The sequence below is a fragment of the Hippoglossus hippoglossus genome, chromosome 15, assembly GCF_009819705.1.
Source record: "Hippoglossus hippoglossus isolate fHipHip1 chromosome 15, fHipHip1.pri, whole genome shotgun sequence".
Lineage (NCBI taxonomy): Eukaryota > Metazoa > Chordata > Actinopteri > Pleuronectiformes > Pleuronectidae > Hippoglossus > Hippoglossus hippoglossus.
This window is the reverse complement of record NC_047165.1, coordinates 15,748,819-15,773,637: the sequence shown is the minus strand read 5'-3', so window position 1 is coordinate 15,773,637 and position 24,819 is coordinate 15,748,819. Positions and strand designations below refer to the sequence as shown.

The 24,819-nt window shown below is 42.6% G+C and overlaps 1 protein-coding gene across 3 annotated transcripts in view; it reads left to right on the top strand.

Annotated features, from left to right (window-relative positions):
- The window catches only part of macrod2 (mono-ADP ribosylhydrolase 2), a 412,908-nt gene extending 409,336 nt beyond the window's left edge, over positions 1 to 3,572 (top strand). For 2 of the 3 annotated variants that reach the window (XM_034607896.1, XM_034607897.1), the window contains exon 19: positions 2,258 to 3,572. In XM_034607896.1, the coding sequence (XP_034463787.1) occupies positions 2,258 to 2,280 (23 nt within the window). In that variant the 3' untranslated portion in view covers positions 2,281 to 3,572. The remainder of the gene's footprint in view (positions 1 to 2,257) is intronic. The other variant, XM_034607898.1, reaches the window with a different exon arrangement.
- Positions 3,573 to 24,819: the final 21,247 nt, after the last annotated feature.

Genomic DNA, 24,819 nt, shown 5'->3' with positions numbered 1-24,819 from the left:
GCCTCACCGGCTTCGTCTCAGCTTCTCCCCGTCTGTTCCCGTCTCCTTGTCTCTGTAGGGGCAGGTCGCAGGCACGAGCTCCTCCAGGGCCAAATGCATTTGTAAAATCCTCTCTACCCATTTCAGGTCTGCAGCTATGACCCTGATATTTTGGTATAAACGTGTCAGCAGTCTTTGGAGATTGAGTGTGATGAATTACCTCGCAAACTGAACTATCAGACTTTTCATAAATCAAGTGTGCAATGCATATATTCTAACATGCCGCTAACACGGACTGTGTGGGGGCAATAATCATGCAATAAATCATGTTTGATAAGGATACCCACACTGTTGTTTCACAGGTCTCCATTGAGACTTGGAGTAATAAGGCCGCACGCAATTTGAAAGTAGACATCAGTGGAGTGTGCCGTGATTTTCTATGTCTGAATTTGTTCCGTGTTTGCCCCTACAGAGCTGTTAAACAAAAGAATGAAGACTCTGATTACTTCATCATACAGATTTCAGGTAGAAAAAAATTCATTAAGCAACTGTTGTAAACAGATTGTCTGGGTTGAATGAATAGGATTCATGAAATAACTTGGGAAACAAAGCCAGATAAAGCATGAACCTGTGGGGATGATGGTTAAATTGTAGAGATGCCACCATAACTGTGATAGTTTGTACGATACCAAATTACATGATTCTCTATATACCAAAGCAAAATGTAGCAAACAAAAGAGGCTGCTGCCCACACACACACACAAACACACACCTCCACGTAATCATTGTGCAAGCAGTAGTTTAAATTGAGTGACATAGATACTGATTTAAAAAGTCGGTGTTATATTTTTGATGCAAATTGCTCTTAATGGTAAAGGGACTGTATTTATATATGATTTTTCTCATCTTAACCACTTAAATCACTTTACAGCCTCGGCACATCCGTCACTGGCAATTTGGGGTTCGTCATCTTGCTCAAGGACACTTCAGCATTCAGCTCGTACTGCTAAATGTATACGCCTTCTCAGCCATGATTTCCTCCATAGTTGTTTTTTTCCCTTTTTTTCACTGCAAAACAGAACACACAACATCGGTCCTTCTCCATGTTTGTTTTCCTTCTGAAGTCACGTCCAATCCCTTTCTGTAATGATCCTCCTGAAACACTAAATATCTCCGAACACAACCCTTACTAACGTGCCTTCCTTCTTCATCATCATCATCATCTTCTTCTTCTTCTTCTTCCCTTCAGCCCATACAGTGCTGTTGAAAAATCATCACGTTTTCAGAAGTCAGGAAATAGGATTCTCATCACAATCTGTAGTTGGGATCTGTTTGGAGGGAAGCTGGGTAGCACATAGTGTGCCTTTTATAAATTAATTCATATATAGTATAAGAACTCACGATGTAGGGTTATCACAAACAGACCTGAACAAAGATGGTGGGTTATTTGATCTATTTACCTTTATCTCCATCTTCAGCCTCAGTGTTGTCATCCTTTTCCTCCTCGTGCCAAGTCAAATGTTCTCATAATTCATTTCACTGCCCTTGATGAAATGGGGAAAAAATCATGACATTTGTTGTAGATATTCATAATGTTAATGATCTTCAGAGCTGAGCTTTTCTCTGCTGCCAGCATCACAGATATTTCTTTATGTGCGCCACCTTCAGGCCAAAATGGCAACATTGCATTTCATACACATTTCATAGTCTATGGGGTGATTACTCTGAAATGTCTTGACCAGATTTATGAAACCAACAAAGAAAAAATCCATTTTGGATTAATGACCACCGTCATCCTCTGAAGCCAACATTAGGATAACCTCTACATTTCCCTGTAACTTCCAGCACGGCTCTGAGAATATACATGTTGGACTGCAGCTAAATGTTGTTGCCTTGAATAGTCCTTTGGTCCATAAGATATCAGAAAAGAGTTCAAAATATGTTTTATTAAAATGCCATAAAGCCGAAGGCGGTGTCATCACACTGCACTTCATGTCTGACAATCAGTCCAAACCATTCCGATTTTCAGTTTACTTTGACACATGACCGTGAAAAGCAGCAAATCTCCAGCGTTTTCATTTCGTGGGTGCAATGATCACTTCAGCCGAGCAGCGGTTGATCCAAATGAAAGTGCACAATCTTTCATTTCACACTCATTTCATCCGCAGAAGTCAGAGAAATGAGACGCAGATAGAGGCAGATGCGTTATTGTGTTCTCTGCGTGATATTATATTCTTCAGAATTTAACTTCTACACCTGGATTTTGTTTCCCACCCAGACACTGTTGAGAAGAAGGAATGACCTGCTGAGGAACGGACAATCAACCTCATCTGACAGCCAGCAAACTGTGCGGAGGCCAACCACTCTGGTGTCAGACCGGCCCATGTCAGGGGCGGCTCTGACACTGGCCCCAGGGCAACCAGTTACTCACAAGATGCTCACATTCCCAACTTTATTTCGCTTTTCTCCCCCTTCTTTAAGAAACTACTCACCCCTGAAGTATGTATGTATGTACTGTATGTATATGTATGTATGAATACAAACCTTACTATAACAACTTGAACATATCAACCAGAAAAGATGAGCCATACCTCACTGTGTGTTACAATCATACATCATTTCCAAGGCTGGGTGTGATGAGATAAACCGGGTTAGCTTCTCTATTTTTTTTCTCACTTTTAAATGTAAACCCACTGTGAGAGCATGGCGAAGCTGTCAGAGGACAACAGACACAGCTCCTACCTGTCCACACTCCCCCCCCCCCCCCCCCTCTGTTTGTTCTTGACACCCAACGGTGACACCTGCCCGCCTCTCGTGAGCCCCTTTCGAGTGCGACACACTGACACCTGCCGTGTCTCCTCGCACGCTCCTGCACGTCCAGCTCATTGTTTAGTCAAATCCGCCGATACCTTTGTTCAATAGGGCGACGTGCCGCCTCACCCAGGCCTTTCATCTACCAACATCTCTGACAATGTCTTATCTCCACCGCTGCTGTAACTGCAGCTTAACTCGTTTTTACCAGGAAACTCTTCATCAGCGCCCACGCACACTTAAAGAGGATGTGAGTGTCTTTTAACAACATCGATTACGCCCCCCCCCCCCCCCCCCTCCTCCCTCTCTCTCTAAGCCATTTGCAGTGCATGCCAGAAAATTGCTTTGAACTTCCCCAACATAAACAGATTTACTGTCCTCTTCGCTTTCGCTTGTCTCCTTACCAGATTGTCTATAATTGTATCGAAGGAAATTTGCCTTATTTCATATCAAGCGACAAAATCACAATCACAGACCTAAAGAGGTGGTCAAAGTATGAATTCTTGGTTGTGCATTGCTTGCTGATGATTTGTAATTTTAAGTTCGTCATGTAATGGCTAATACCTGTTGTTGCTTTTATCGTTTATTCCTTCAGTTGATTTAAAAAGAAAAATTAGTTTTGGGTTTCTTTTCAGTGTCGGTATAATTCATGAATTCTTTTCAGTGGTGCCATAAAACAGATGAGATGGATTTAAAGTTCTATGGAATGATGCCTTCATACTTTGATGTTTGCTTTGCTAAGCTATAACAGAAACAACTAATAAAGTTTAAGTTGGAAGCCACGTCTCAGCTTTAAATGTGTCTCGTCGTGTGTCTTGTTCTTACTCGCGTCGTCGCAGCACGTTAATGTTTTATTTCATTTCAGCAGCAGCCGGCACACTTAATTTCCCCTCACTTCATACGTGTGAAATTGAACAACTGTAGCAGAGCGATCAGTCACGTGTGTCTGGGTCGACAGAAACAATTAAGTGTGTGCTGTGATCACTGGCGTGCTGCCTCTCTGGCCCTCAGGCTCCATCCTGTATGAACTGAGAGGAGATATGTGGCAGACCCTCTCTCCCTCCGAGGCCCCGCTGCCTCTGACAAACCCACTAATGGCCTCGCGAGACCTCACAAGGAGTTTGTTATCAGAGCCTCAGCAAGTCTGCAGACCAGAACCTCTCTCTGCCACCTCCCTTATCAGTGAGGAAAAGGTTTTCTCTGCAATGTAGGTAAATGTTTACTTCTGTTCATTACTCATAACTAACATGAGTAGAACTGTGTTTAATCACAAACCACATTCCCGGGAATCCACTCCCAAACTGATTCCCTTTGCCCGAGAAATATAATAACAGGATACCGAGAAACAGTTCTATTTCAGGTGTAAACCAAACAGGCTGATACATACAACAACATTCCCTATCCTCATTTCCTACTGTAATACTTCATGTCTTTATGTAAGGCTGTTACATCCTCCGACGTGGTTTACACAGTGGGCATTGATTCATAACTTAAAAGTTCACCAGTATAAACCTAATTAAAAAAACAGCAAATGACTTATTTCCAATACATGAGTTTGCCATAGATGTGAACTTTCCAATTATTTCTGATGGGATTCGATTGTCCTACAGGTTAGAGTGGACTACAAGTTTTGTTTAAAATTACTTTCTGAAAAATGTAATCTGAACGTTTTGCTGCATTGCAACAGGGACTGAGATTGAGCTGCCATGTAGACTAGTAAAATTGATCAGCCGCATCTCATCCACAGGTTGGCGCTCGTATCAGAGTCTAATCCTCCATATGAGACACGTCAGTCAATAAACGTGTGTTTTTAAAACTTAATTCTGAGCTGTCTTATTTCCATTACTGCCAATGAGAGCTGCAGATTGTACCCTCAGGTGTAGGTGGGTGTTAGTGGACTTTTTGTCCGTAATATAGGGGCTTTGCTTTGCCAACTTTATACAACTCCACGTCTTCCAACATCGTTGCATGGAAATAATCCCAAAAAAGTTAATGAAGATGTAAAGTGTGCGCTCTGTGAACAAGTGATAAAATGTGCCAGAGATTCAACGAGCAGTTTGACTAAATTGAAAGTGAAAGCCCACCAACGCATAAAAGCAGACTGGATTCATATCGTTATCCACTGGGTGAAATACTGACAGAGTGGGGAGATGCACCAGAGCAGCACTGAAGAAAATCATAATCTCCATATCCCTTCTCGCATCTTTAGCAAAGTTCAGGCTCTATGCAAAGTTTATATTATGTTCATTCTAATGTCATAAACAATAAAGTTAATGAATTTCTTCGCTTATTAATCGTACCACCATGTAATACGCTGAAGAGGTCAGGTTGGAAACCCATGGGTTTATGCATATTTCTTCTTGTTGCGTTGGGTGTTGTTTGAAATCTGTTGTGATGGTAACTGAAGTTATAATTTAACAATAAGACCATTTACTGGGATTCAAATCATCGACTAATGTATAAAGTAACTAGAATGATACTCATCAGAGCGTATAAGACCCAACGGTCCCCTCAAATGCAATCAAGCTGCCCCAAATTTCACACACTCATCGATGTCACTCCTCTGCCCGACTTACATCAAGATCTTTGTATTGTTTCTTGAGTTAAATAAAAAAGAACTCTCAATTTTAAAGAAAGTTTTATAAAAATGTTGATCTGCCTCGTTAGTCCAACCCACTCTAAAAGTTAATGGGTTCCCGGCCCCCCCACTACCCCACACACCTTCCAACTTTGATTAAAACAATTAAAGCCTCTGTATAGAATTTGAAAAGACGTAACTTCGGAGCCCCCAGTGGCACAAACAACAGCCTACACCAAGTCTGTCTCATCATTCAACAAACAAAAACTTTTCCATCAGTGTATATTCTCTATGACAACTTTTTTGCACCATCACCGACAGATCTATTCAAGTCTCACAAATCCTAAGAAGCACATATTTAGTGTCTCATGTACTGTAAGTCTGATCTACTGAGCGGGCCACTTTTCATAGTGCTGCCATATACAAGCCATTAGCCAGTCAGATTTACCTTTAGCCTCAGCGTACCCTCAAGTTCGAACTGTATCACTGATTACAAGGCCAAAACACTTGATGCACACTATGGTGCTAAGGGAAGTTATGTCCCTAACATCCGCTGGTGGAAACTAACACCTGCAAACATCTGCTGGTAGTTGGTACAAGGGAGATTCAACATGTCGTCCTATATTCTAATAAAATATAGGCCATACATTGGGCAGTATGTCAGTTCTGATTACAGTTGTGTTGCAGGCACTTATCATATTTCAGAGAGGACACTTGCTGATGGACAAATCAAGGTGTAGAATTTGCACAGGGAATCATTTCTGAGTAGGACTTTGGCCTTTGTTTGATAGAGTAGAGATGGACCAGTAACACAGGGAGAGATTGTTACTTGTTTCTATGGTTCCCAGCTAGAATCCAAGCAGCTGGGGAGGCGTGGTTACATGGCATGTGTAAGACTACCAGGATTTTATCATTCATATCACAAGACAAGAGATATTACTCTAAACACGTGTCTGTTAGTAATCTAAAAGTATCTCTTCACCAGTGAAACATCAAAATAGAGAACATGCTGTTTTAAACTCTATCATTTCAACAGAGTCGTTGATAGTTGGTGATGAAGCCATTTTTAATAATGGCAAAACTCAACACATCAACAGGTTTCCCATGTGTCGGTGTGAGAAGCCAATGGAAAACCAGGTCCCCGTCACTTTAGCAGCCATGTTTACATTCCATTAACGTGTCGCATGCCAAGCAGATGTCAGCCGTGATTGTCCCTGGAACGGAGACGGTTACAATTTTAATGACTTCATTTGAATGTTGCGTGTCAGAGCGATGGGTTCCCTGAACTTGAGCGGTAGGTAGTGTCAGGGTAAACAGCCTCAGCGCTCGTCAGGCTCGCTGCTGTGCTGCTCGGCATACAAAGCCACTTCAGTGCAAGAATAACAAACCGCCTACTCCACAAAAAAACAGCCCGCCATCCTCGTTTACTCCTAACGATGCTGGAGTTTCTGGCTTACATCAGAGTTTTCAGGCTGAAATTGTTCACTCACATCCTCAGCAGCACTGCACAACATCACACAGACACTGCATCTGCGTGTGCAACTTGCAAAGACACACATGACAGAGTACTTATGTATGTGACAGTGGTGATGATTGACCTGTGTGATCGTCAGTCTCTGTCTGACAGGTCTTATCAAGCAGCTGTGGGCTGATACGATGCGCTGTGCTCCGTTTATTCCATTTTCCAGATGAAAGCCCTGTGGACATCTTCCTATATAAACATGCGTCACCATGCTCCCTCGCTCCTTCCTTTCCCACCACTCTCCTGCTCCTAACTCCTCCCACTTTCCTCCACCAGCAGCCCCCCCGCCACGCTACTGCGACCCGGCGCCACACAAGCTGTTAACACAGCGCAAACAAATTGGAGAAAAATAATTCCAGCTCTAAAGCCTTAAATCCCAGCGCTAGATAAGCTGTTTTTATCTGAAGTACAGTGTTTGCCCTTCATAAAAGTTCATCTCCCCCACAAGAGGCGAAGGCAACACTATAGGTGAACTAAGCCGAGATAAACACTCTAATTGGGATGAAAATTGACGCCATTCATTATGGATGCCTGTCTTCAAAGCAGCGAGAGCCACTGAAATGTTGAAAGGAAATTGACTTGCAGCGTTGCCAGTTTGCTTTGAGAAGTGGGGACTGCGTCGATTAAACTCCGCCGGCACAAGACGGTTATGAAGATTACATTTGTTGTCTGACTAGAAAAGCATGTTTGTCTCGTGCTGATGGCCCCTCATGACAAGAGAGCTGAGGAGAAAGAGGATTAATAAACTCACTCTATCGCGCTCTGTTGTTGCTCTAATTATCAACTTGATAATGTGCTTATTCAGGTGATATGGCCGATTCTCTCCATTATGGCAGCTATGGTACAGATAAGGCCGGATGGAGGCTGTTAAGACTCTAACATACAGTTTATAGTTATCAAAGTTTTTTTTACATTTTCTGCTGTTAATCACTGAGCGGTAAATGAGGGCTGAGGAGAGCAGTTCTCTAATGGCTTTTTCCGTCCATTTTCTCAGAATAACAACTTGGCAATAATTCACATGAGTGACATCCACACCTGAATTCACTGCTGGCTTCAGAACAAAACAGAAACAGCTCGTATAAAATAAGACATTTTGCTGGGTTTTGAAACTGATGTGTTTGCAGCGGCTGTGTTTTATGGGTTGAACTCCTCAGCACCAAGAAAAACAAGGAGCTGCTGGGACCAATATACGCTCCTGTATTTATTTTAATTAGAGACCCATCAACGTTATCTGTTGATAAACCTCAGAGAAATTGGCATCATTAGCTGCGACTGTCCTTGTTATTTATTATTACAGGTCAAAGCTTTTATGTGAGCGAGCAGGCTTCCATTCGGATTTCGTCTAAATAAATAAATGCATGCAGTGTGTGTGTGTGTGTGTGTGTGTGTGTGTGTGTGTGTGTGTGTGTGTGTGTGTGTGCGTGCGTTTGCGTGCTTGTGCATGCGTGTGCGTGTGTGTGCAATGTGCCGTTTTTTGGGGAGAGATAAAACGGAACAGGAGATTTAAATGATAACATCTCTTTATGTAACACTAATAAACTGAGTGCGGTTGGGGAAGGAATGGAAATGTGTTGCTCCCCTTGTTAATGCATTTACTTTAGAAGTCATTAAAGTTTCTCCATGTTTTTTATTTTCCTCCAACAGGAGAAAACACCCGGAAAGCCTAATGAAAGAAAATGAAGAGCAACGTGTCGAAAAATGCTCGGTAATCAAATTGGACGTTAATAAATGCATTAGTCTTATTTAGCTGTGACTTTGGGAGCGTTGTGGTTATTTTGGCTGATGTTCTCTAAGTCATTAGAGCAAAATGAAATGTCACCTGGGTCTTTGGTTCCCAGGTTTTTCTGTGGATGACTCAGCGATGCATTTAGAGATCAAGGACTTACAAGAGGAGCTGTGGGGAGTGCAAGGTTTCTCCTGAAGCCCTGCTGCTTTTCACTCCATCCATCTGATGCGAATGCACTTAACTACAAACACTGAACCCTGGCGGAGCAGTGGGGAAGCTGGAGTCAATTGTTTAAAAATAAGTCTTTCCCTCCACAGGTTTTAAAAAATCGGTAGGAGACTCTTTTTAAATTAATGACAGGTTTAAAGATGAAGAGCAGAATCTGTTTTTGGAAAAGCATTTGGTTCAACTTTAACTTGAGTTTAACGGTGCAACTACTGAACCTTTCTAAACACACATCAACGTACAAGTGCTCAAGGAAATAATCTCACCCACTGGTGTTTGCAGTGGCTCTGTGGTTCTTCCTCACACTGGTGATGTATTGTTGAGACCTGCCAACAGTTTAGATAAGTTCCCACTTGAAGTAAGAGGTTATTTAACAAGCTTATTAATTACTTATCCAAGAGAGGAACTCATGTTTAATGCATTAGTTTGCACATCTCTCGTGAGGTTCAGTTTAGTTTTAGTGACAGCTATGATAAATCAAACTGATCAAAACACAAGGCACAAGCTAAGCACATTAATACCTGAGTGTGAGCAAAGCTTTCGACATCACTCAACTCTGCCTCCTGTGAGATGTCATGTCATGTCATGTCAGGTCTGTCAAATTGCAGCAGTAACACCACTCTTTGCCTTCAGCTACTCGTAGGAGTGACAGAATATGTAACTATCATGTTATTTACCCTTTAAGGCTTCGTTGAGAAATATCTCTGTTTACTGTGCTTTCCGATCTTAACACCTTCTCTTTAGGGAGAGTTTGACCTTCCTTTCTGAGGGATAAACATAGATATACTGCAAGGCTTTTATCCAAATGTGTAAAAGTAATGTATTGTAGCTAAAAATCAACTTTGTTATGTAGGGGCCTATAGCAAATCTGTGCTGGCTTTAAGGCTCTAGAATCAGGCAACTACAGGGCTCCAGACCTGAATCCATAGTTGGACTGGCCATCAGGAGGGCCACTCGCTCTGTGGGCCTCTTGAGCATCATTTGGATTATGCACCAGCCCACACCGATACATAGGAGGACGCAGCTCCTCTCCTTCTGGGCTGATGTCATACGAATGGATATGGATTGGGGTTCCACTGATGCGCTTACAGTAGAAGTTGTGAAAGTTTATCTCTCTATGTTAAATTCACTGAGCAAAATATCCAAACAAAAAGGGGAAGGGTGGAGCTGAAAGGAGGGGGGGGGGGGGTTAGAATGGCTGGTCTGGGTGAGAAAGTCCAGGAGTCCGTCCCCGTCTGTATCATTGTCAAACCTCATGATTTATCCTGCTATATTTTCTCCCCAATACTGGCTCTCTGTGCATTTGTGTGTGTGTGTGTGTGTGTGTGTGTGTGTGTGTGTGTGTGTGTGTGTGTGTGTGTGTGTGTGTGTGTGTGTGTGTGTGTGTGTGTGTGTGTGTGTGTGTGTGTGTGTGTGCGTGTGTGCGTGCTGCCACAAAACTTGAGGGACAAACAGTAAGAACATATGTTTACACGTGGGACTCTAGTGGAGTCTGTGATTGTCATCCATGGTCATCTGAGAGTTGCACCACATGCACTATTATTTTTGTGCACTTAATTTCAGGTTTTGTTTTTGGCAAGTCAAAAAATTGTCAATAAGTGCCCAAAGCATCATGGGAATTTAATGCCTCCAATTTGGCAACATATATTCCACTTAGTGTTTTTCAACTGTTACAAGTAAGTTGATCATATATTTGCCAAAGCTCCAGGAACCTTCAGGGAAGTGCTCATATCATCCTAAGCTCCGTGAGTATTTTAATCAAATTAGTGTTTGCCAAAGGAATCATTGTGTTTTACATATGAACTGCATGAGGTAAAGCCCCCGATGAAGTGGTTATGTTGAACTAGTTTGTCCAAAAGAGTGAAGCAGCATCACTTGTCTGTCTGTGTGGTTAATGTGTTAATATGAGTTTTGTGACTGGGGAAGCAAACTCACAGCACTAATCAAGAAAGTCTGAAGAAGTATTCAAATGAATCCTGTTCCTGTGTGATGAACGGAGACTGGAGGAAGCTGCAGCCCAAAAAAAGTTCCCACAAACCTGAAGCAGCAGACGTGCTGAATTCAACGCAGATTTCGAGTCGTAAAAATCTGCTGCTAATCTGCAGATTGTTGATGTTGACGTTGTGAATTGACAGTGTGAAGAATTACATTTACTTGATTCTTTTATTTGAGATCTTCACGAGAAGAGAGAGAGAGCTTGATTGCTTTTGCATTTCAGCATCTTGCCTGTCAGAGCCAACAGAGCCTTTGGGGTCCTCCAGTGCTTTGGAGAACCGTTGCCGTAGCAACAGGCTGTACTAAGTGAAGCCGTGTTTGCATTCACAATCAGGTGAAAGGAATTTATCCATTGAGCAGAGTGGAGGGAATGGATTCTCCCGACTAGTGTCCACTTCACCATTCTCCAATTTAGTTTAGCATTTGCCACGAAAACATCTGAGGTCAAGTTATGATTAGTTGATTTATTAATAAGATATTTCACAGCATCACATGTGACGGTGAACAACAACAACAAATCTGATTTCCCAGGTGAGCTATGGTGCTGTTAAGTCCCTGCTCCTGATCCTGGTAATGATAGCTGCTGGCTGGTGGTCTTTATACCTACGCTACTTTGCAAGGCAGAGCAGGGATATGAGACCGTCGGATGGTTGAGGTGACACGCTCCTTTCAGAATCCTCTCCCGAAAGACCACCGCTATCTATTACACATGTGCCAATACATTCATTTCTGTGTAAGGAAAGCTGTCCGTTAACAATGAGCAAACGGCAAGCATACGCTGGATTGTACATGGTGTGACCCTTAGGTGCCGGCTGTATGTGTATTTATTGATTCCCGGATAAGGCTGCAGAGCGCTGCTCCTTCTCACCAGGATTCATTATTTCCTGTGCCGATCTCCTGCTGGTTATGTTAATGTGTCATGAATTTCCATAACAAAATAGGCATCAAGGTAGGCAGGAAAATCACTTCAACACAGCATGGAATTTAAATGTGCCGTTTCACAACCAATCATTCAGCAATGAAGTGTGGATGGGTGCAGATAGACACGCTGTCTGTGCAAGCCACCGCAGGACAAGTGGAGGGTAAAGGACAACATGTATGGAGATTTATTTCGACTGTCCCCTGCTCCGTCCTCGTCATCCCCTTCACTCTCATTAAGCTGAATAATTCAATATATTCCTCACAAGCCATTAAAACTGAGAATTTACACTTGTGTTTACTATGACAGTAATTGGAAAACAGTTGAGAATTCATAATATCTGTGTTGATTTACGTTGATGATACATGGCTGTATGAACTCCATTAGAAGACATGATTCATTTAGCATCATTACCAAATTGCCTGAGCCTCCTCGAGAGGTGTTAACAATTCAAAACGAGCGGATAGAGATGATTAAAATGACACCAGAAACACTTTTGGGTTCTTCCTGTCACAGAATGCCACAGCTTCCCAGCGAGATGCAAGTCACAAAACACAACATACAGGGACATTTTCTCATTCACTTTTAATTGGCTCATTTATTCCTGCGTGCAAGTGTGAGAGGGGGAAAAAAAGAAGCTTTGTTGAGCTTAAACTTAACTAACAAAGTTTTTCGAGGATGTCTGAGGCGAGTTTTGTGGATTGGAACAGACACTGACATTAATGGAGAGAGGCTGGAGCGTCTGCAGACAGTCCACGCCACACGTCTCCCTCGTCTCCAGGCTAAACACCTCTTGCCACAGCTGTCAGCCCCTGCAATTGATTAAGTCAGTCTTGCTGACAGGAAGACACAAGGTCACAATTATGATGAATGCTCTGTTGATTCTTTTGATATCACAGAGGCTTAGGAGAAAGACTGTAATTTACTTTTGTTGAGCTCGTAATAATTAGACTGGTCCGTCAAAGTGGGATAATACTGATGGCTCGGAGTACATTTAGAAATTCATTCCTGTGAGATTCACTTGGATGAACCTCAGTCGCGATGCCCCGAACATCGCAGCAACTTTTTCCTCCGGCTGTTGCAACAGGAATTTTAAAAAATTCAATTTCTGAGGCCGAGTCACTTTATTCATCGCACCATTCCGTTGTGCATCTATCAGCTCAGCGATCTATTAATGTAGCCTGTCAGATCTGAGCTTAGGTCCTTCTCACCTTCAGCGTCTCAGCACCTCAATATCTGCCTTCTCTCCAGCTCTTCACGGCTCAATACTCTCTGCTCTAATATATATGACCAATCCTTTCAGAAGCCAATTCAGAGGCTAACCACCACATTCCGGACTTCTATCAGGGCCTGATAATGTGAGGTTTGACCATCTGTCAGTGCTGTGACTGTTGGCTATAAACTTCACATTCTGTCCTTTTATTCATCTGCTTTTCTTTTTTTTGGAGGGGAGATGCAGCCAGTGCCTGAGAGCCACAGAGAGAAATCAATTACTGCTTTTGCCTCTGCCTAAAACAACCCATGTCAAAGACCGTCCTCAAAAGGGAGGACAAAAGGGGCCGGTGGCCCCTCAAAACTCCCAAACCTCTGGAGACAGGGCGGAGAGCATCCTGTCACGAGCTCTGACACGCAGCCATCACTGCCACCAGCACAAAATAGGCCCCTGTCACACCTCAAAATGGGATCCAGCAACTTCATGTGCAATCAGGCCCACATCAGTGATTGATGACCACAAAGTGAAATATGAGGGAAGACAGCAGAGAAATGGCTATGGCAGAAAAGTGAAGCCATTTTGAGTAGTAACCTTTACAAAGCTCATACACTTCAGGATCCATAATGGTACGATGGCCGATCGAAACTTTCTGTGATTGAAACAAGTGACTGAGATAATAAAGTACTGTGTTAGAGGTATAAGGAAGAATATAAACACTAGAAAGAGAGAAATCTATATGCTGCGTGAATGAACCTTCCTCACATGACTAGTCATATGTTTGATGATTCAAGCTACAGTGCACGTGCAGTGACAATGATTATCTGTCAACACTGAAGCCGTTACTCTTTCTGATAGCCAATCATTCTTATGCATTTCAGTGATAATGACATATAGTCAGACTTCTCAAGAAAAGTTTGACGCTTTATTTTGTCAGTAGGAAAGTGCTTTTTCACACAACACAGAAAGTGTCATGAGTGACTTTCTTGTCAGTTTTGTGTTTCTTAGAACCTCATGTCTCTGAAAGTCCCTGAGTTGCAGGTGAGGCAGCTGAGGCCTTGCGAGCCCTTTGAAGCTTTAAGAAGCCATTAGAAAGAAAGAGAGAGAGGAGGTCACTTCAAATCACTAATCTTTCTTATTGAAAATAATCTCTCAAACTCATGAAATGACCTTCGGCTGTCACTATTTACTAAAAGACTTTTCAGTATCGAACTCCCGTGAGTGATGTTAAATGCTAAGTGAGTGAATATGAGGCGGGAATGCTAAACTATGTCAATAATACAAGAATAAATCCACATTGAAAGAGAGAATAGCCTAATTCCTCTGTTACCGCATGAGCTCTAATTGCTCCAGACAGTTTGAATCATGTTGAATCCCTTCCTGCCACCTTGTCTCTAAAGCCAGAATGTGCTTTGAGGGGGTGAGACTGACGCAGTGTCGTTTCAATACTATAGTCGAGCCACTGAGATGTGAATTCAACAACAGGCTGCTTTATTTTCTCCAGCCTTTTGGTCCAAACCAGCTGGAGAGGCCAGAGACAAAACACAGCATCTGGCAGGGGAGAATGTGGGTCTCCTCACCGCATCGTGCTTGTGTTTGTCTCTTTGGTATGTGTGGATGCAATGGCGTAGATGTGCACGTCTGGTGTCCGCAGAGAGAGGACGTGTCACAAATCGCTGCTTCCATCCCACACGCCGGGGACAGCGTGCCCATCAGCTTGGCATGATTATGGGCGTGAGAGAGGCTCTGATTGTGAGATGCTGGAGCGTGAAGCCACCGGAGAGGAATAGAGGGGGACGTGGCAGGGCCGGAGAGGAGGGATGGAAGAATGGAAGGGAAGCCCAGCTGGCGGCTGCTTCTAATTGGGCTGAGCAGGTTTCCATGGCTGACCAGACCCATATGCAGCGTGGATCTAGAGAGATGGAGAGAGAGAGAGAGAGAGAGAGAGAGAGAGAGAGAGAGAGAGAGAGAGAGAGAGAGAGAGAGGGCCACCAGCAAAGTTGCAGGGCAGGCCAGGCTGCAGGAGTGGAGGGGTGGCGGGCATGCGGGCGAGAGGCTGGTCACACTCCAGCAGTCACAGCCTCATTGTGACAGGGGGCAGAGAGAGCCAGCTGTCACCCCCTGACAACAGCACACACACACACACACACACACACACACACACACACACACACACACACACACACACACACACACACACACACACACACACATTCCTGACTCAGTCAACACACATAAAACAGAGGCACAACAAAAGGGACACTCATGAAACAACTACTTTAATCAAGCCATCCGGCACTCGGTGAGCGAGCGAACTGAATGGACCAAAAAACAAAAAGCACGAGAGACAGAAAGGGACCTGATGAGATGAACGAGGGGGTGTGAGGGTCTCGCACTCACTGGATATTCCCATTGGATATTTGCTGCGCGCCAATGGAAACAATTAGAAGTGATTAAAGCGGAGGTGAACTGACAAGGGGTGTGTGGATGCAGACGCCACCACTCCAGCCATAGCCCCCGCCATGCCAGTTAGACGAGGGTGTTAGTGCGTGTCGTGCTCAGGGGCCGAATCGATTCACTTCACACTCGCAGCAGCATTAATTAATTATCTGTTCTCTCTATTGTACAGTGACTGGCTGTCACGCCATACTTTCTTTCCCAACTTCACTCTGTCCTCGCCCTCCTGAGTCCTCTCCTCGTGCGTCCTCTCCTCATTTTACCCATAACACAACACTGATGCACTTCAACATAAACGCTGACACAAACAATAAATGTACCAATAAGGATTATAATATTGGAACAGAATATATGTTTGCATGGAACATAAATTCTTGGAGTGTCATTCATAGGGCCTTTGTTTTTATTTATTCATTCCATTTACAACCGAACAGATGTCTGGAGGGCACACCACAATCCTGTTTATGAGAGAAGAGCGAGGGGGTAGGAGAAAGGTAGCAAGTCAAACCTGATGTTCAACCCACGGCTCACTGCTGCCCCCTGTTGTATTCATGGTTGCACACTACACAGGATGCACTACACAGGTTTATCCTCAAAGATACTTTAATGCAGTCAGGGACAAAAAAAGTTGGATCCTTAATATTTTTCTTACAGCCTCAGGTCTCAAGTTTGATTTGATTGAAGTGTCTACGTTTTTGTGTGTGTCTGTGTGTGAGTGCAATAATTACTCATCCAGAGAATATGCACAGTAACAGCAGTACTTACTTGTGTTTGTTCAGTCTACATCCTGCAGCAACCTGTTTGACATTTTTATTGAGTTTTTAAATGTCAATAAATCCCTGCAGATTTTTTTTCACACCATTACTGTTAATTGTATGTAAAACACCTGTACTGCCGAATATTTATGCCCACTCGCAGCGACGTGTCTGCATAGCGGGGAGTTAGAAAGACTGGAGTGACTGCGGGAGTCTCCAGGGGGCTGAGAGAGACAGTAAACTAAGCCATGAGAAAAGCAGATCACCTTGAATTTGCATAAACAGTCTTCAAATGGCTGTGCAGAGGGTAGAAGTGCTGGCAATCCAAGCCTGAATAACACCAGCCGTGGATTAGTATTGGGTTCACCCAGGTCATTTAACTCTTAAGACAGTCTCCAGGGAGCCTATTCATGTTGGACAAATTGTTTTGCCTTTACGGCAGCGCTGTGCTGCACAGGGGTGTTAGTGGAGTTCTGAGGAGTAATTTGCCGCCTGTAGTGAGGGACATTTTGCACCCTGCTCCCTTTGTTCGGAAAGCACGGCCATATCAAAAATACTAAATGGAAATAGGAGCGACATGAGCACCAATTACATGGAAATAGTCCCTGTCTGGGTTAAGGTCCCGAGGATGGGCTAAAGACGTGTGGGAATAATGAGCGAAAACTGTTCATTTCCGCCTTTTTTCCTTGAAGCAGAACAGGCATTTTAAAGGGCTCGGATGAAAAATGGAACACAGAACTTCATGAACTGGAAAAGAAAACTTTGGGACAGTGGACATAGCTTGAAAAGTTATAAAGGGAGTCAGGTTATCAAGTGTGCGCGTGTGAGAAAAAGAGAGAGACCTGAGGAAAATTGCTTTTGTTGGCTCGGAGTCAGTTGAGTGTGGCCTTGTGACACTGAAGAGGAGAGAAGCAGCAGACGTTCCTACAGCATCCTGCCGAGACGGATTCACTGAGTGCAAACCTCCCTCCTGTTCTACATGATGCAGTCATTTGCACACGGAGGATACCTGAGAGGGCAAAGGGACGCTGGACAGTCAACAACATGTCTATTTCTCCACTTTCGGTGTCTCCCGTAAGGCGTCCTATACTTTCCCACTCGCATCAGGTGAGCCAGCACCACTCCTGATCCAAAGCAGCGATTATTATCCCTGCAGACAAGCAATTGGAACAAAATGCATCCCCAGCTGAATACAGCATGACTGTAAAATAGATTTGTTGCAGACTAATTATGCATTTCCCATGCAATTTATAACACAGCAATGCCTCCAGTAACACTTAACTTCTGGAGCTTGATTAATGACAGCCCGCTGGAAGCCTAGAAATAGGAGGTGTGGAGAAGGAGCTCACATCGGCAGCATCAGCAGTCCGGACCTGCTCCGCCTGTCACCGCTCTCACCTGCGTGCCATAAAAGTAAAATGCAGCAGGTTTGGAAAACAGCCTCGTCCTGTTTGTCAGGGGGCTTAAATATCAGGCTCCTCAGGCCCCAGAGGAGGGAGCTTTGGTGATGGCACTCATCACCACCACAGCACTTCATCTGCTGGTGCCAGTCACACTTAGTGCAGACGATTGTTTCAGATATAGCGCTAATTTGTTGTGTCGTAAGGTGATAATTATTTACTTGCAGCCTCAGTGACTTTTTTTTTTTCTGTCTTTTTCTTTTTTAAATTACCATGCTGCATCAACAAAGTTCTGTTAAGTTTGTTGATCAATAGCAATTATGAATGATTACATTAGGCTCTGGGATTTCAGGCTTTCATAAGTCACTCGTTGTTCTGTTTTGTCGACGAAAAATCGAACTAATTCACCTGCTCAGTGATGGACCTTGCTACACAGCATCACAGTGTTTATTCAAACTTAATGACAAAGTACTATTATTACAATATATATATTACAGCTATTCCTCCAAGTACCTCACTCATATCTATTGTGAATAGATATGACTTTACTATTAGTTTGAAGTACAAGCTTCTGTAATTTGTTGCAGACCTTTACCTGTGCTGTTGCAATTCTTTGGTGAGTGATTTTTAAGCATTAATTACTTTTAATTTCTATTCCTCTGTGCCGGGGACAGCCAGTGTCCAGAGGCATTATGTTTTTAGATTGTCCGTCCGTGTGAACACGATATCTCAGGAACACCATTCACTTGGACTCAAAGACGAATCGATAAGATTGTGGTTGTCAGAGGTCAAAGGTCAAGGTCTTGGTGGCCTCTCAAAATGTGTTTTTATCGACTTGAACATGATTTCCCCAGTCTGCCTTTCAGGAATTCCTTCGAATTGTGGCCAGTTGTCACTTGGATTCAAAGAGGTAAGGTTGGTAAGTTGTTTCTGAAACACTTTTTCTCTTATTTGTTGAAATCCTCTTCACGTCCCAGCGATAAATGAAGTTGGCAGTGCCTTGGCCCTTGTAGGACTGTGATTAACATGATTGGCTGGCGTACCTGTCCGTCTCTAACCGACCTGCCTACCTGCTTGCACCCTGCCCATGCTCTCACTGTGAATGACTGGAGTCCTCAACCGGAGAGACGTACACCGCTGAAGCAGAGGCGATCGTCAGGAGTTAGTGAGCGAGTCATGGAAAAGTCTTCTAGCAGTTATCAGGCAGCGCTCGTTCATGTGTTTCGGGGGCGTAGCTTTGACAAGAGGGCCGATGGGAGGGGGGTGGGATGTATCGACTGCATATTTTCAAAATGTAGCCTGATCTTATTGCTTTTCCAGGATCACCAACCCTTGCTTTAAATGATTGGATTTAACCGGTCAGAGATCGTGGTAACTTCATCTTCATCTAGAAATAATGATGAGGGCATGAAACTACAGGGCGGTAAGGAGGGGGCCTCTAATTGGTATTGAAAAGAGGACAACTCTGACTATTCTTATGGACAATTTACTGATCCAACTTAACACCGCTCCACTGACTTGAGCCCAGATTGAGTATTAATCATTGCAGACGTTTAAACCCAGCTGCTCCTAAAATACAAGTGTGCCAGACAAGTGTGTTCTCAATGAACCGCGCCCACATGAGCTGCATTTACAAGCAGCAACAACATTTGACTATCAGCCATAATTATCATTCACTTTTCCCTCGACCTATTTATAATGAGCCGACTTTTGGACTAGAGACTCATGAACAATAGTCAGGAGACAGGGGTTTAACAAAGGCAGGGCACAGATACAAAGTGCTCACATTATATTACAACCACAAAAAGGCTATTTCACAAAAACAAGTCAAACACATTAACACTTCAAAAGCATTTCCTGATTGTTGTAAACTAATGTAATTCAACGAAACCCTGCATGGTTCTTATTAGTGGAATGTGCAGCCTTTAGTTCCTTTACAAGTTTATTTTGTGGAACATGACGAAAGCTCTTCCCCTTTAGCGCTGCTCATGAATATTTGAAGTTGCATCCGTTTCTCCAACTTTTATGGGAGTCTCGAGCAGCAGCCCCTCGTGTGAGCGACCTGCTGCACAGCGTCGCTATCTGTTTTTAGTAGAGTGTAATCAGCAATACTGGAGGGATCACAGGACTGTAGCAGCCTGCCAGCAGCACAGGTGTGAACTGGGCTGCTGTTTGAAGGTGTGAGATTGTGTGCTGCACATTCAGTTCATGAATAAAAGAATTACACAAAGGCAGCCAGGTGAGTCATTTAGTTGAAAACTAATTAGCAGAAAATGTCTCCGAAACAAACAAACAAAGGTAAAGGACCCAGATCCCTGAGCAAAAATGAAATAAACAAGACAGTTGAATATCTTAACTAAACTGAGTTAAAGTCTCACTTATATCTTTGCTCCTGAGCTCTTTCGTGTTAGACACTTCTATACATTTTATTATCTCTCTGTTAGCTCATCAGGATTCAAGAGACAACATCTTCGTATCGTCAAATCAAATAAACTGGAAATTTTCACTCCTACTACCCTCAGGAGCCAATCATTTATCAGACGGCTTTTTATTAAACCAATCAGAACCCTCATGTAACATCATCTCAATCTTAACCAGCGCCCTACGACAATCAGTGCAGTGACGGCCAAGCCTTGGGCATTTATGTGGTGAACAGATTAAATACGTTTAACCCAGTAATCAGTCTCAATCTTCCCTCCATACACATCGATAAACAACTTTAACAGCTACTTCACTGAAATCCATTTGAAATTAAATGTCTTCACTCAGCTGCCAATTTTCTGAACTTAACACAAAGAAAGTTCTGGAGTGCAACTTGAAATAGAAGCTCTAACAACAAAGTTTAAACAATGCATTGAGGACTGGAGCTAATCTGGAGATTAAAGGTTGAATCTGACAAAAAACCAAGATGCTTGACATCTAAATAACTTTGTATTGTCCTTCATATCCACCAAATACATACTTAGATTAAAACAAAAATACTGTAACCTTTGTACTTCCAATTCTAGGACGGACATTTCTCAGATAAAATATGCATCTCTTGTACAGATACCAGGATTGGCATGGGACTGTCAGCAATGGCAGGAAGGCGGCCTCTTATGAAAGTGCCGGGTACAGTCACAATCAGCAGATGGTGAGCACTGCCCCCCCCTCCCCGCCCAGGGCAACAGTAAAATTGAGCTCGTGAAATCTGTCACTATCCATGGTGGTAAATGTCTCGCAGTTCCTGCAAACGCTAATGAAGCTCATGTGAGGTCCAAAACCGAGCAGGGGTGAATGGAGAGAGATGGAGTCCAATTTAAAAATGACACTCTGTGACAAACCCATCCATTCAGAGGGCAGAGAGTTTTCTCTGGCCTGTGGACGGACGTTCACAAACGAGTGCCAGTGACATTGAGGTCGCCATTGTGTCCGTCTCCTGGGATCCAACACGTTCCATCAGAGGCGTGGATATAACCTGTCCTGGCCGGCTAACACGAGCTTTCTTTAATTGCGATGTGCTGCTTTTGAATGACGTGAATTTAAAACAGAAGGGATGGCACAAACTGGACATTTAGAAGACTCTTCAACTGAGCCGGAACTGAACTTAAAAACACGCCCTTGACATAAAGCCTTCAAAAAAGAGTGATGAGACTTTGGTTCGTATCTGCTAATTAACAAATCCTACTGTGTCACGTCACACACATCACACACATTGAACTCTAATAATTAGCACCGGTGTTTTAGTCACTAGTTCAAAGTGTCAGATTAATGCAGGATAGTTGCTTTAATCCTCTAATATAATGTTCAAGGAAACTGAAGTGTAAATGTGATGAATTTTAATAATCAAAGACTAGATTACAATGCAAATATGTTCAAAGTTGCTTGAATTATACGCTGCTTCCAGACAAGCAGTGAACTCCTGATAATCTCCTAACCGCAAGTGTGTGAGGTTGTTGACGGACCCAAAACTGAAAGAAAAACAAAACAAATATCTCAGGATGAAAAAGTTACACCGACGAAGATGTGAGGAGAGCTTTTGGTGATTGGAGCAGTGAACACGTGTGAGCGCAGAATCTCCTGCTGCATTGTTCATATGTGACACCAAAGAAAGTCTGGACCAATTGTCTGGATAATCTCCGGAGTTCATGTCTGAGAACGGCTTTGTCACTCCCTCCAGAAACACCTCCCTTGGCACAGGAGAGCAAGACACACTCTTAGCGAGAGACAATGACAAATATTGTGAGTAATCTGCTTTGAGTCCTCTCCTCCAATCACTGAGGTTACGATGGATCAACCTAAACCAAACGCTCCACCTGATATGCAAAGGCACAGAAGCAGGTACTTCCTGTGTTTACTTACACATCCCAAAATATCAAATTAATAGGCCGGGATAAATTATCTCCTCTTGTGAAAATTCATGTTGCGTGATATACAGATAACCATCAGTACATGGGTATATGAGCTTAAACTGGTAATTGGTGCAGCTGAGTGTAGCAGCAGCATGGATCATAGAACAGGAGGGCAGCAGTTTAGATGCAACAGAGGAACGTGGAGAAAATGTGAATATAATGGTGTGTGACTAAAGCCTTGATGACTTCTCGCCTTCATCCTATGAGTACAGGGACATAATTATGTCAATGGCGTGTCAGCAAGACGACAATGTTTAGATCACAGCTTTGAAAACCCTCAAATCAGCAGCAACCTTCAGAGGGAAAACAGTGCGTCACCAAACCAGTTCAAAAGCCCATTATACTCATTCGTGAGTGCACACATTTCAATTCGGGAGCAAAAGAGCATCGTAATGCACATGCCCAACAACCAGGAGAAATGAGATCTGCTGCTACAGTAATTCACAATTAATATCATTACCAATATTGCACAGAGCTAGCTAAATACAAACTGGCCATCAGCACACACCATAATACTGTCCACAAGCTAATGTGCAGGCAGCAATAACACACTCAGCAGCAATGACACATTGTTAGTGAGCTTTTAAATTATATTATTTGTCAATGCGCAGGAGTTTACAGTCAGTGCCCCCAAGTGGCAAATATTGTCAATGGTCAGATGTAATCCAGTACATTACTTAAGTAGATTCATTTTCAGGTACTTTTCACTTGTACTCCTCCTCATATAGCAGCAAATATCTATACTTACCACTCCACTACATTTTTACAATGCATTGTGTTACATGTTCATTTGTTGTTTTTTATATTTTTAAAAATAATCATTACCGAGAGAGGAACTATTCCACTGATCAGAGTGAGCAGGTAACGTTAGACCTCCTGCAGCATCACTGGTGAAGAAGAACCACCTGAGGGAAGCCACCATTCATATGATGATGAAGTAGACCCTTGCATTGGGGAATAGTACTCGGTAAGTACTTTTAATACTTTGAGTATATTTAAAAGAAAGTACATACTTATTTTTACTAAAGTAGAGAAGTTACTTTTACTTGAGTACAGTGTTTGATGTTAGTCCTTCCTCTTCATCTGCTGTATATTTGAAACAACATATCTGACATGTTTTAGCAAGAAAAACTGTATTCAATAATTCATTATTCACTATGTATCAGTACCATCACTATCAACTTATGTCCATTCAGCTGCAGGCTCAGTAGCATAACTCACACTTAATTGATCTGAGCTACCAGTGATGTTATCAAACCCACTTGTGATTTCCTGCAGTGGCCAGCGGAAGACCAGTCAGCAGGTGATTTGAGGAACAGCATCATCTGGAGCAGCTGCAGTGCAGGTAACAAACAAACCTCCTCCACACAGCTGTCCAACGAGACTGCCGGTGAAACATGCTCATTCTAACAGGAGATTTGAATATTATCTGCAGGGTGTGCAGAGAACTGCAGCACAGCTTGGAATACACCAGACCATTATGTAGTGTGTGTGCATGACGGGCAGCTCGCACATGTCGTGAGAATGCAGCAGACTAACGTAACAATGAGGACAAATTTAGGCTACATCCAGAAAGGTGACAAAGACAGAAAAGTTTGAATAAATTACTTTAACAAACAGATGCAGATGCTTCCCCAGGAGGCACAATAATCATGTCTGATTAATCTCCCAAATCTTTTCAGGATTAATCATTTTTCTTTTTATCTGTAAATGTCAAAAATGTCAAATTCAAACACTAAGATGTTCAGTTTACCATCTTGGGTGGAGAAAAGCATCAGCTCCTTACATTTCTAATGATGTAATGAGAAAATATTGGGTATTTTCCCTTGAAAAATAATTTAAACGATTAATTGTACAATGGTCTCAGAAAGTTAGATTTATTTGCTGAAATGTCTTAAAGCATGGTTTTTGCTTGGTCATTATGGATTATGAAGCATGTATTTACAGAAAAATGTAGATTTTATCATTTTATGTGGATAAATAAATCATGTACTGATCTTCTGCCCTCTTCTCCAAAGACCTTGAAATATGAGTTTACGAAACATTAAATAAACATAATCAGGACGGATTCACTCCCTATGCATTGAATTGTGGATTAGCCTTCAAAAGAAAACATAAGTGAATCACAGAATTTTTGTGACACTGTGGGCTACCAGAATGATAAAGATTGGCATACAAAAGAGAAAAAAGCAGCTAAGCATTTAGAGACATGGCCAGGCCACGTTCACATGCTTCCAAAGGAGATGGTAAACAAATTATCCTGTTATATCCTGTCAATGTCTTTGCGTATAAGGCCTGCAGAACCCAGTGGGAAATCACACAGAATAATGATTATAGATTCAGAGCCTGCCAGGGGGCATTTATATCTGCACTCTGAGAGTAAGCACTTCCCCTTTACCAGGCTGAGTCCGACAGGAGCTTGTGTCAGTGCACTCAATATGAGAATCAGCAGTTTTTCAACAGAAACACAAGTTGCAATAAGTGAGATTTACTTCCATAAATTAACGTTTTCATTTGTTGAGCTATAATCACTGGTATCAAAGATTTCTCACTACCCCGTAATTTGCATTGTCAATAGATGACCTCGTAGAAAAACAACAAAGTGAAGGTGTCATAGGATTTATAATAAGAATAAATATTATTTCGATGTTAGTCAACAAGAAGTCATGGGCTCCCACAGCTAGAAATGTGCAGTTATAAGGAATATATAAAGGAATATAAATATAAAGGGATAGGATAAATGGGACTCAAACCCAGTCATTTACAGGAAAGGGTTATATTTTTCTTGCGTAAGCTTCGATAGTTGGAGTGGACAAACATCTTTTATCATTCATTCTGCTTTTAAGCCATG